Source organism: Nannobrachium achirus (genome assembly GCF_963921795.1).
Source record: "Nannobrachium achirus genome assembly, chromosome: 16".
In the NCBI taxonomy this organism is placed as follows: domain Eukaryota; kingdom Metazoa; phylum Chordata; class Actinopteri; order Myctophiformes; family Myctophidae; genus Nannobrachium; species Nannobrachium achirus.
The window spans coordinates 53918102-53930955 of NC_137823.1; the positions used below are offsets into that span (position 1 = coordinate 53918102).

A 12854-nucleotide genomic window follows, 5' to 3' on the forward strand; every position below is an offset into this window, starting at 1 on the left:
CAAACACATCACTGTCTCCGACCAGGCCAAAGGCATGGCAAAGACTATGTTTTTTCCCCTGTCTGTCCGTCCGTCCGTCCGTCCGTCCTTGTGTGTCAATAACATAAGATATTATATCATTGATCTCCTCACATCAGAACAATGGGATTAATATTATTATATTATATATATATTTTTTGATTGAATGTACAGACAAATTCCCAACTCCCAACATACAACTTCGTCCAAGGACCAGGTTGAATGTAGGGGGAGATTATATTTTCGCTCATGTATGCATCTGTCTGTGTCTGTGTGTGTGTGTGTGTCATTGGCAAGACTGACGTCGTCATTATGATGTCAGTACTAGGATGCCATTCGGTAGCCATGTTGAACTCCATATTTGGGAAAGGATGATGTCATTAATATGGGGTAGACCAGGAAGATAAGAGCTTCGCTGAGGGGCCCTTGTGTGTAGTTCTGATTAAGTTCGCCTCGGTGACTGATCAATCATTGTGTTGAACAAGAGTTGCCGCCGGTTGTCTTTTAGCTTTTCACTTATAATATTATTGAACTAAAGTATCATTCTCAGAAATGCCGCGTGTGTATATCGGCAAACTTAGTTATCACGTCCGGGAGAAGGACATTCAACGACTTTTCGCCGGCTTCGGCAAGTTACTTGAGATCGACCTGAAGAATGGATACGGCTTTGTGGAGTTTGAGGACACCCGAGACGCCCAGGATGCTGTGTACGAACTGAACGGGAAGGAGCTGTACGGAGAGAGAGTGGTCATCGAGCACGCCCGAGGACCCCGGAGGGACCGCCATGCATACGCCGGCTACAGAGGAGCCCGCGGCAGTGGCTACAGAAGAAGCCGCAGTGGGAGGGAGAAGTACGGGCCGCCTGTGCGCACGGATTACCGCCTCATCGTGGAGAACCTGTCCACCCGGTGCAGCTGGCAGGACCTGAAGGATTTCATGCGGCAGGCCGGCGAGGTGACCTACGCAGACGCGCACAAGGAACGCGCCAACGAGGGAGTCATCGAGTTCCGCTCGCGCTCCGACATGAATCGCGCCATAGAGAAGCTGGACGGCACCGACATCAAGGGCAGGAAGATCAGTCTGGTCGAAGACAAGCCTCGGCGCCGCCACTCTCACTCGGGAAGCAGGTCCCGCTCTCGCAGCCGGCGTCGCTCTCGCAGCAGGAGCAGGAGAAGCCGGAGCTCCCGCTCCAGGTCTCCCGCCCATTCAGAGAGACGACACGAGAGACGCGCCAAGACTGCCTCCAAGTCGCCGTCTCCCAGCGAGGACCGTCGGCCCGTGAAGTCCCCCCCGGCCAGGTCACCCTCTCGCTCCCCTTCCAAGTCCCCTGCCAGTAACAGATCTGCATCCCAAGACTGACTGACCATCATCACTGTTCCCAAGACGGACTGACCACCAACTGTTCCCAAAGACGGACTGACCACCAACTGTTCCCCAGACGGACCACCGCTGTTGTGACGTACTGAAGCAAAGGAGTATTTGTAAATATAATAAATATGATAAATAGCAGTATGCTATAATCAGCCACATTTAAAGCTGCAATCCATAACTTTTTAGTGAATATAAAATGTAATTTTAGAGTAGAGTACGTTAATTCAATATAATAACACCAGCAAATCGATTTGCTGGGGGAAATGGGGTGGGAGTTCATAACTCTGTTTGTGATACCAACCCTCCCTGTGGTCATTCATTTTTATCACCAGTGGGGATATGTTTTATCCCTGCTTCTGGTCAGACTGAGTTAAATACAATGTATTTAATTCATGTCATGCATTTCTGTTTGGGAAATGTAGACTGATAATTATTGATATTTATTGTTTGATATTTATATTTGATAATATCACAATTTAACTATTTAAAAATGAATGTTAGCCACATTAACCCCCGGCATCGATATTTTGGGCACAAAAAAAGTTTAAATTTTCAAAAAAAATGTAAGTTTCCTTTTTATTGTATGACAAAGTATATAGGGCTTTAGATTACGAAAATGTCCCCCCATCTGTTTTTTTTACTATTTGAACCCTGACTGCACAACTGCGGTCTCCTGTGGTTGAATAATGAGTAGGACCACTACTGGTTGACATTGGTATTGCATATTTTCAAATTGAAATAACTCCTGCATTGCCAAACACATGTTCAACAGTACACAGGATTCAGAACCCTGGTAGGACATGAGAATTATGGATTGCAGCTTTACTATTGACTGGTGTACTTTTAGCTTTTGACAAGTTCAACTATAAATGATTGTATCTCTGTATTGTAGTTTAAGAAATGCTTGGTATTTAATGATTTCTCCTCTGTAATTGCGTTGTAAATGTTTTGTGCACAATGCACATATTTCTTTTTTTTTTTCACAGGTTTTACACTTTGGAAGTCAATGGGGCTCTGGTTGGGCTGAAACCATGCCCACATTTTTTTCAGTCTTACGTCATAGATATGTCATATATACTGTCATCATAGATGAACTTAGTGTTCCCATGGCGATCCCAGGATTCAGTTTCTTCTTATAGTATACACAGTGTTTCTCAAACTTTCAGATTTCAAGGTCTCCCCTTAACTCTGACAGTGTACACATTTACAAAGTACAAAGTTCCATTTGTCCACTGTCAGAGTTACAGACTTGTATGGGTCAATTTAGACCCCCTAAAGGAACCCACAGAGTCCCTGGAATCCACTTTGAGAACCACTGGTATAGCACACATTTAACTGATATATTTCAATGGAAAGTTGTAGAAGCATAGTTTGAAAACACACATTCACAGCGTAGTGCATGTTTAGAGGTGACGTGTTTAAACGTTTCCCTCTTGATATCCATTGACTTCAAAGTTGATGAATTTGGGTTTCAAAACATCTGTGTTTTGTTTCAATATTAAATCCATACAATTCACAGAAATGTACTCGGACAGTAGGGAACTACTGTTCCAGCAGCATGTGGCTATGATTGGCTTTCAAGTTTGTGGGGGTTTGCCGTTTTTGTGAATGCAGCGCCCGATTTCTGGTAAACTTTGCACGCACATTCCCACTATGCCAAAGAATAACCTCCATCCCAAATGTTTAAAATCTCCTCATGGTGGTGCTACAACAGTCCACTTCATGCATTGGCCTATAACTCTTGAACTGTAGGTTGTACAATCAACATATTTTTCCCCCCTGGATTTCTTGGGTCATGATGCAATGTATAGTGTTTGTGCCAGATTTCATTTTCTGTCATAGTGTGTCTTCTTCAAAACACACTTTTTTCTACTGCTACATTATATTTTTTATTGAATTTTTTGATTTCTCAGATCCCATTCCACATGGCTATGACCAAAGTTTCCTGGCCCTGGCTAGGCAACCCGGCCTGACAGAGACTTGTGCTGCCTGCAAGGAGCTCACTTTTCTAGTTTCTTGTCTTTTTTTCTACATTTTTCATCTGGGGAAAGACCAACATGCCCCCCACTCTAATTGTGCCTCCTCAGAATTCTGGCTTGCATGATGACACCCCTGAACTCCACATGCTGTTCAGATCAGATCTGTACTCATCACAATATGTCACAGAGTTCAGAGGAGAAAGAAAACAAACATTTACCCATCTTATGTAACCACATCACCGGTGCTATTTGGGGCGAGCACCACCTGTGTGCACTGCGATCCATGGATGTTAAGAGTTGTTAGGGTCAGGTGCAGGCACGTGCATACATAGAGATCAAAGGGGGCTTGAGCCCCTGCCCTTTTATCCTTGTGTAAAAAGTGTCCTCTCCAGACCATGAATGCAGTTTTCACTATGATGAAAGAAATGCAAATGTCCTTTTTCCATGCCATAGCTGAAGGCAGCATTCAAGAGAATTGCCTTGTCCAAACTCTCCTGAACTTGAACGCAGCATCTTATGTTGAAAGAATTGTCCTCTCTGCATAGAAACCAAGCATCGAAAATAGCAGACCTCCAAGCTCACAACACGTCGCAGACTCGCAGCGTGGCGCGTTGTGAGCTCGGAGGTCTGCTATTTTCAATATTTTCACCAAAAGGGCCCTTTTAGAAATTTCAGCCCCTGCCTCTCTAACATTCTCTGCACGTCCCTGAGCAAGACGATGGCTATAAATATGTTTGATGTGGAGATCACACCACAACTGTAACGACAACGAGTGGTGAACAATACCAGTTTCTTTATAGTTATCATCCTTTACACAAGTGGCTTCCCATTACAGCTATTTTGCTCTACCATAAAATGAGATGAGGGGCAATGAATGGCATATTAAACCACATAGCTTTGACATGCAACTTCCATATGTTCCATACCGACTACAATACTGAAGCTCTACAGCATCCTAATATCTCTCTTTTCTCTCTCTCTCTCTCTCTCTCTCTCTCTCTCCTTTGTGTGTGTGTGTGTGTGTGTGTGTGTGTGTGTGTGTGTGTGTGTGTGTGTGTGTGTGTGTGTGTGTGTGTGTGTGTGTGTGTGTGTATGTGTGTGTGTGTGTGTGTGTGTGTGTGTGTGTGTGTGTGTGTGTGCGAATGCCACAGATATCTGGGCCATTGGCTGTATCTTTGCAGAACTGCTGACATCAGAGCCCATCTTTCACTGTCGCCAGGAAGACATCAAGACTAGTAACCCCTTCCATCATGACCAGTTAGACAGAATATTCAGCGTCATGGGCTTCCCAGCAGGTGAGCATGCCAGCAGTATGTGTCCCAGTATACACTAGATTTACTTTTTTTCTTCAAAACACTGTTTGTTATTGCTCCTACAAAGCTCACACAAGAAATCAGTACACAAATTAGGCCCTTCTAGTGGCGCACAGAGCGCGGTCCCATTGCGTCGCCGTCATGCTGTAGTATGCAGTTAGAGATATCAGAGATTTCTCTTGGACATGAGAAGACATTTTTTGGTCGTTTGGAGCTTTGGTTCTCAAAGTGGATTCCAGGGACTCTGTGGGTTCCTTTTGGGGGGGTCTACATTGACCCATACAAGTCTGTAACTCTGACAGCGTACAAATGGAACCAAATGGACCCGCCAGGGTTCATTTAGTCTATTTGTACACTGTCAGAGTTAAGCCCTTTGCACACAGGCGCGTTTAACCTCACGGATAAAACGGACAATATAATTTTTTGAAAAGAAAACAATGATTCTCTATGACCTCATGCACACCGGCTCCGAATTAGCCGTGCGACGAGTGGCTGCCGCCGTGCGTTTTTTTCTCGATCAAAACCAGTTCGATTCGTGCGTCTTGTCGCATGCGGTAAAAAACTCATCACTCCTTTTATGACTCCTTTTTGGATCCGCAGCGCCGATTTCGCACAGCCTTGCACACCAAATCCAATGCGTTTTATTCATGCCGCAAACGAAAAAAACCCAACTGTCCTGTGTGCAAAGGGCTTTAAGGTGAGACCTTGAAATTTGAAAGCTTAAGAAATACTGGTTTGGATAGTGCTCTGAGGATCATCGAAATTCTAAGCACAGTCCAACCAGTTTTCAAACTGGGGGATTCGAACCCCCAGCCTCCATGGTGGTGGGCAGGCACTTTACCACTGCGCCACTGGAGCACCTGCACAGTGAAACTTAATCCCCATAAAGAAGTCAACAAGATTGCATTTTCCCAGGTTCCTCCAGCACACCACAGTTATTCGAAACATAACCACTGTGAATTCATTATAGCTCTATCTCTAAACGTAACCTTGAAAACCATGCATTTTCCGTCCTTTTTGAATCCCTCAGATAAGGACTGGGAAGACATCAGGAAAATGCCAGAATACCCGACGTTACAAAAAGACTTCAGGAGAACAACGTGAGTAGACATCCAAATGCTCCGACCATCCGACCATGTAATATCGCTAGATTTATGACAGATCCTGTTCTGTCTGATTAAACATTTCTTGAAATGTCAGTTGCACACGTGGAGGCTTGTGAGAGGTCTTTGTCTGTTTGTTTTAATCAAAATGCCAGGTGGTTACGTATTTATTATTATTATTTTATTTTCCCGATTTTATGTACTGTATGTAAACCGTTTTCTCTAAATATTCTGTGTATGCCTCTGCTTGTGATTCATTCTCTACAGGTATGCAAATAGCAGCCTAATCAAATACATGGAGAAGCATAAAGTTAAGCCTGATAGCAAGGTCTTCCTCTTGGTGGGTATCAAGCATCTATACTGGAGCAATTGGTGGCAAACCTAAACCAGAATGTTTAGCTACATATTCTCACAAACACCTCTCACAAACATAGCCACCACGTCGAACAAACGTGAAAATTTACAACTGTCCACATTTTAAACATGCCACTCTTTGAACCGCATTTATTTCAATTTAACAACATCTCGCCTCACGCAGAGCAGCCAGTCCTGACATAGTATTCTGAACATTCTGGCCAGTGCTGAAACGTCAAAATGATCATCAGGGTATCAAGTTACAGAGGGAGGGAGGGGGAGGGAGGGGGGAGAGGAGCTGAGCAGAGTAGAGTATCGAATTACAGAGGGGGGGGTGTGTGTGTGTGTGTGTGTGCGTGCGTGCGTGCGTGCGCGTGCGCGTGCGCAAGCTTTTTTTCCCCCCAAAATATTTTTTTTCTCAAAAAACTTTTTTTTCTCAAAAAAAGAATTACCCATATTTGGCCATTACACACACCACACTGCCGCAACATGGGGGGCCGCAAACTTCTAGTACTGTATATACTTCTACTGTAGTTATTTTCACTTTAGCTGTGGATACGGGGTTTCTAGTACACACTTCTGGGAAGTCTGTAAACGTGACAAATGAGTGTGATGATTTGCACAAAAGGTGTGAGAAAATATATGTAAACTAACTAGCCCTTACCCGTTCAAAGATATGAGCTCCGAAATGATGTGCAGTGTGTGTGGGTTATGGGATGTGCACTGTGCACACAGTATATGAGGGATGGAAAGTAACTTTAACTGGTGCTTGCATGATAATATGTAGGAGCATCAATGTAAGAAATACCCGTTTTGTTTAATGGCTACAGAGATACTGTGTACCGATCTGCATGATTTTTGGACAAAATCTGTAACAGGGCCAGACAACCGACCCCCCCCCCCCCCCCCCCCCGCCCGCCTGCACACACACACACACACACACACACACACACACACACACACACACACACACACACACACACACACACACACACACACACACACACACACACACACACAGGGTGTACATGTCCAGCAATTATAAATATGAACAATGTTTCACGGAGGCAAAGACCTACGTTTTGAATCTTTTTCTTACAAGTAATAGTGAGGGGAAACTCTCTGTTGTGTGTGGACTAGGGATGCGAAGATATACCGGTACGGATCGTAATCGCGATACAAACGTCCGCGATACGGTTGAATCGGTTAATTCAGTGTGTACCGGTACAATAGACGGCCGAAATCGTGATGGATCGTACCGTGAGTGTCTGGATCGGTAAATTCCGCGGTTGTATCGGTTCTTCCATATAGTATTTCATTCTATCCTGTTTTTCCGAGGCGCCATGAATGCACCATCATCAGCCGTGCAGCCCCCTCCCCAAAAGCCAGTCTTTAACGCGAGCTGCGACTCGGACAGCCGGACAGCCGGACAACACTCCGCACTCTGCATGCATGCAACCAGGGAGACAGACAGTGCAGCGAAATGCGAGTGAATCAACACAGACGAACTAGCAGCCCCACGGGTTAAAAAGATGCAAGATTAGTAGTACAGTACTTAGCTTTATAACATCCAAGTCAGCTGCACTGATTGTTGTCACAGAGTAGCACAGGCTGAGTGATATGTAATCAACAGCTGTTTCTTAGCTTATCTCCGACGGACAATTGATTGAGATCATCTTCTGCGCTATATTAACTGCACACACACACAACAACAATGTTGCTGGGTGTTGTAGGACTACTGCTTGCGTTTAAAACAAAGTATTTGTCACTGTTCTACAACTTTCCTGTTGATGCAAGCAACTCTCTCACTTTCTCTGCTGCTAGTTCTGCTCTGGGAAAGAAGCCTAATTTATACATCGCAGTACAAGGGTGTCGCACCTAAAATAGCAGACCTACAAGCTCACAATGCGTCGTGGATGCGACGCGCTGTGAGCTTGTAGGTCTGTTTTAAAACATTTTGGCTATAACAATTGCATAATCCTGGATTAAATATAATATAATATAATATAATATAATATAATATAATATAATATAATATAATATAATATAATAATACAAACCAGGGAGGGACTTTATTGTTTTTCAGGTCAAGGACCCCTTAGCTCAGACAGAGATCAAGCAGGGACCCTCGCTGTAGGCTAGGCATTATAGCCTACTGTATCACACAAATATTTGGCAGGCCCCCTGTAATAACCCTGGATTGGGGTCCCTGACTCCCAGTTGAAGACATATAGGCCTACTAATAATGATATAGGCCTTCTATATGATTGGTTATCAAACAATTCTACAATAGCCAGCAGCTTTGTGTTCTCCCAGAATACTATATGTTGGGTTGTTAGACAGAGCCTAGTACTACAGTGAAACAATAAATTGCCCTGAATTTAAATTTCATACATTTTTAGTCGCTATGTTTTGTAAATTTTGGGAATTGGGCTTGAATCGTGGTGAATCGTGAATCGTATCGCATCGTATCGGGAACAGGGGTGGATCGTGATGTATCGTATCGGCAGGATTTCAATGTATCGCAATTATATCGTATCGCTGGCAGTGTATCGAGGTGCGTATCGTATCGCCTCAGTGGTCGAGATTCGCATCCCTAGTGTGGACCATTTCAGAACTGAAATGTCACACGTCATCACTTCGCCCCCTGTTTTCATTCCAGCAGACATGACGCGTACATTCTCTACATTCTACTATTTTGCTTCAGTTTAGGGATGCTAGCAAGGGTTCACGTGGTAGCTTCATTTGCATAGAAAGACATTAGAGAAACGGCTTCTTAATGGATTTGTCTTTCAGAAAAAAAAAAGCTAATCCCACTTTTGGTTCCCGACTACCTGGTTGAAAAGCTTTGATTCAGAAGAGAGTTTCTGAGCTGCTACCGTTTGTTTTTTTGTTTCTCATTGGCAAGTTGTTAAAAGCTGTATGTTTTTAGTTTTTCCGGAAAGACGAATGTGAAGAATGTGTACGGCTGTACCCAGAACTTGTCTAGACACTTTGTACAGTACATGTCATTAGGATTATGTAAAAAGGAATATCACTCACACTTCAGGGCAAATACTCTACTTGCCGCCTCAAAGTTTGTACAGTGACTAGGGTGGTACTGTTGTGCAGTGTGTAGATTTCTCTCACGATTCAGTGTTTGCATTTTGTTTTATAGATTTGTCATTATCACCACGATACATAATCTTTCATAATTTGGGCTGTGACGATATTGCAATAATATATATACCATATATATAAATTATGATTATTGAAATAAATGCAGCTGAATGGCTGCTGTGGTTACATGGTCAGATGGGTGTCAAAAACTCAAAATCTTTTTCAAGTGATACAGTATGGCTAATCCAGAAAAGGTTGGGAACCAATGATATAGCAATGCTGAAATTGGGTCTAACCAAATGGACATCAGTAAAGATGAACTCAGACAGTCACTTTAAAAGCCTGACTGACACAAACTGTTTCCTTCATGACCCTCAGCTCCAGAAACTCCTCACAATGGACCCTACAAAAAGGATCACATCTGAACAGTCATTGCAGGATCCCTATTTCCTGGAGGACCCCTTACCGACCACAGAGTGAGACTTGAATCATTCTTTGTGTGTGTGTGTGTGTGTGTGTGTGTGTGTGTGTGTGTGTGTGTGTGTGTGTGTGTGTGTGTGTGTGTGTGACCCTACAAAAAGGATCACATCTGAACAGTCATTGCAGGATCCCTATTTCCTGGAGGACCCCTTACCGACCACAGAGTGAGACTTGAATCATTCTTTGTGTGTGTGTGTGTGTGTGTGTGTGTGTGTGTGTGTGTGTGTGTGTGTGTGTGTGTGTGTGTGTGTGTGTGTGTGTGTGTGCGTGCGTGCGTGCGTGCGTGCGTGCGTGCGTGCGTGCGTGCGTGCGTGCCTGCATTTTTCCTAGATTTTCACAGTCAGAGCTGCATTCCATTATTGTAAATGTACGAAGGGCTGCATTTATTCAGTGAAATAAACATAAGCCCTACACTGATTTACTCCTTGAAATATGATGAATTGGCATGTCACTCTTTAAACAGCCATCAGGTAGATTCATTTTTATTTGGGGGGTTTTAAATGGATAAGATGGATATGAACAGGGACGTGCTGGCCATTGGGAAAAGCGGGAGAACTCCCGAACGGCCGGTTCATTCCCGGTTCATTCCCGGCCCGTCCAGGCCGGCCATTAGGAAAAAAATAAAAATAAAATGTCGGTCTTCGTTCCATTTTGGGGGCTTGGCGGCCAATAAAGTAAATCGTCACTGTCGGGCAGAAACCTTGTATCTCCAAGTTTAAAATGTATACATTTTTTCGCAAAGCAAAGCCCTGCTTCATCAAACAAGGCCGTTGCACAAAAGTAGTGAAAACAGCAGATCTACAAGCACACAACGCCTCGCGGTGCGAGGCGTTGTGTGCTTGTAGATCGGCTGTTTTCACTAGTTTAAATCATTTTTTAAATGATAAATACAAAACAAACGGTTTTGGACATACAAGGTTTCCACCCGACAACGACAAAATATAACTTGTGTAATTGGCCCACTGGCTTGTCACTTGTCATGATCTGAAATGGCAAATCTTTGAGTAGCAGCAGCGCTGTAGAGAGAGATCTCTCTCTATAGCGCGCAATGAGGGCCTCTCCAAGTCTTTTTCCCAGGCTGAATCAGGGGCCCAGCACGTCCCTGGATATGAATGTGTGTGTATGTGTTTGTGCTCACAGTGTGACAGTGACAGCCAAAACAAACTCAGTCCTGTCTCTCTTTTCTTCTCTTTTTGGCTCCAGTGTGTTTGCTGGGTGCCAGATCCCCTACCCTAAACGAGAGTTTCTAAATGAAGACGAGCCCGAGGAGAAAACGGAGAAGGTAATCATCCCCTGGCACTGTGGGACATAGAATTAACCGCCATGAAACTGTATTTTGGTTTTTGCGAGCTGACCACAGTGGCACATGGATCCCGTCTTTCACAGGGGGAATATAATTGGTTTTCAGAATAGAGGCACTAATTTGGAGCAGTCCATTTACCGTACGCTGTCCGCTTTTAACCATTGTTTGTTTGTTTTTTTACCATTTAGCTGTTGCTCTTATCCAAAGAAAGCGCCCGGGTCCTTGTTAAAGTTTGCATGGACCCTAATATCTGTATTATGAATAAAGTCTTCATAAACATATGGTTATGATGACATAATGGCTATGGCTATGATGATTATGTTTTTCAACATTTATTCTGGTGTGTAAGCAACCTACCAGGAGTTATCTGGTAGGTTGTATGTTTTATCTTCATTTGAAAGTATAGTATAGTAAAGTAAAGTCTAAAGTCTTAAATGCACACAATGAATGTATAATATCATTGTCATAATTATTCTAAACACACTTAACCCTTTCCAAGCCACGGGGAGCCCCTTAATATTAAAACCGTACTATATCGGACTTCCTAGGGGGGGAGGGGTAGCCAATCGTCTTTTCCCGTACTTTCCCGTATTTACCGAAATAAATGATTTTCATCCGAAAATCGGCGATCGTCTAACCTTCCCTAGTCACCACTCGTCCATCGGTGGCTCGTGGCTGCTCTGACATGAACAGAAGTGACTCTCATGGCGTTTCCTTCTTCAGCCTTCCTTCCTCCCACCCACTTGTTGTTTGGACGTTAGCACTAGCAGAGCTGGAGTGCTAGGTGCTAGGCTATCCAAAGTGGACACATCGACTGTTCAGTCACTCCTGGACTATATGCATGGATCGTTATGCGCGCGGATCGCGCACGCGAAACGCACGGGGAGATCGATGCTCGGTCAAAACCACCACTCTATCCCAACGGAGATCGAGAAAATCACGGTGAGCTAATGACCTGGGGGGGGGGAAAAAAGAAAAAACAACGGCGCTGTCCAAGAAGGAGGGGCGGCGGGCTCATGTTTATAAACATAATATTATGTCTCAGATCACAATACAATAATAGAAATTTCACGGCTAATCTACCAACCACCATTCTATTTCGGACGGCAAAGTGTTAAAAGGATGCAACTGCCAAATGATATTTCATTATTGACTCTGTCCAGGTGTCAACTTGCGCTTTGTGCACTCGTGGCCATGTATGGCCTACTTGTGCGCCAGCAGAGTGCTGGGTTCGGTGTGTCTGTCGCGTATCTGTTTGTCGTAGCCAATCAGGGACCAGCATTCTTAGTGACGTCACCATCAACCTGATAAAATAACGCTTGACAAATCACTGTGACATCACAGGTGACATCACCTATGTAAAAGTCCATACGGGTATTCCCCAGAATCTCTTTTATGCCCATATATATGAAGATCCCTGATGTCATCGATATATATCACTGGCCAGATGGCCAAGACATGGCCCATATCTGTGTGGCTGGTTCAGATATAGGGATCTCCATGTATGGACATTTATGTTGTGATGTCATGGGAACCACTCTAACAGCATCCCTTGTATGCCCATATATGGAGATCCCTGATGTTATCAATATTAAGCCCATATCTAACAGGACTTCATATGGGAATGCCCATATATGGAGGAAGACAGCCTATATCTGTGCGTCTGGTTCAGACATGGATCTCCATATATGGGTAACTTGTCCGATATATACTGTACATCTCTAGCCAGATGGCCAAGAATTTGTCGCCCTGAGGCGTCTTACTAATAAACAATAACATTTCAAGACACAAAACCGTTTATAAAATCAAATATACAATAGACCTGTCCTAGAGA

The 12854-nt window shown here is 43.9% G+C and overlaps 2 protein-coding genes across 2 annotated transcripts in view; both read left to right on the top strand.

The window, feature by feature from the left end:
- Positions 1-12854, top strand: part of cdk19 (cyclin dependent kinase 19) — a gene marked incomplete at its 3' end in the record, with an annotated part of 84118 nt that overhangs the window by 58070 nt on the left and 13194 nt on the right. The window contains exons 7-11 of the mRNA XM_080744550.1: positions 4520-4663; positions 5712-5781; positions 6052-6124; positions 9616-9713; positions 10921-10999. Coding sequence (XP_080600676.1) covers positions 4520-4663; positions 5712-5781; positions 6052-6124; positions 9616-9713; positions 10921-10999 — 464 coding nt within the window. The remainder of the gene's footprint in view (positions 1-4519; positions 4664-5711; positions 5782-6051; positions 6125-9615; positions 9714-10920; positions 11000-12854) is intronic.
- On the top strand, positions 571-1377 carry LOC308300319 (serine/arginine-rich splicing factor 6-like; the record flags this gene model as incomplete). The annotated part of the gene is made up of 1 exon (XM_080744135.1): positions 571-1377. One exon carries the CDS (start codon positions 571-573, stop codon positions 1375-1377), a length of 807 nt encoding a protein of 268 aa, XP_080600261.1.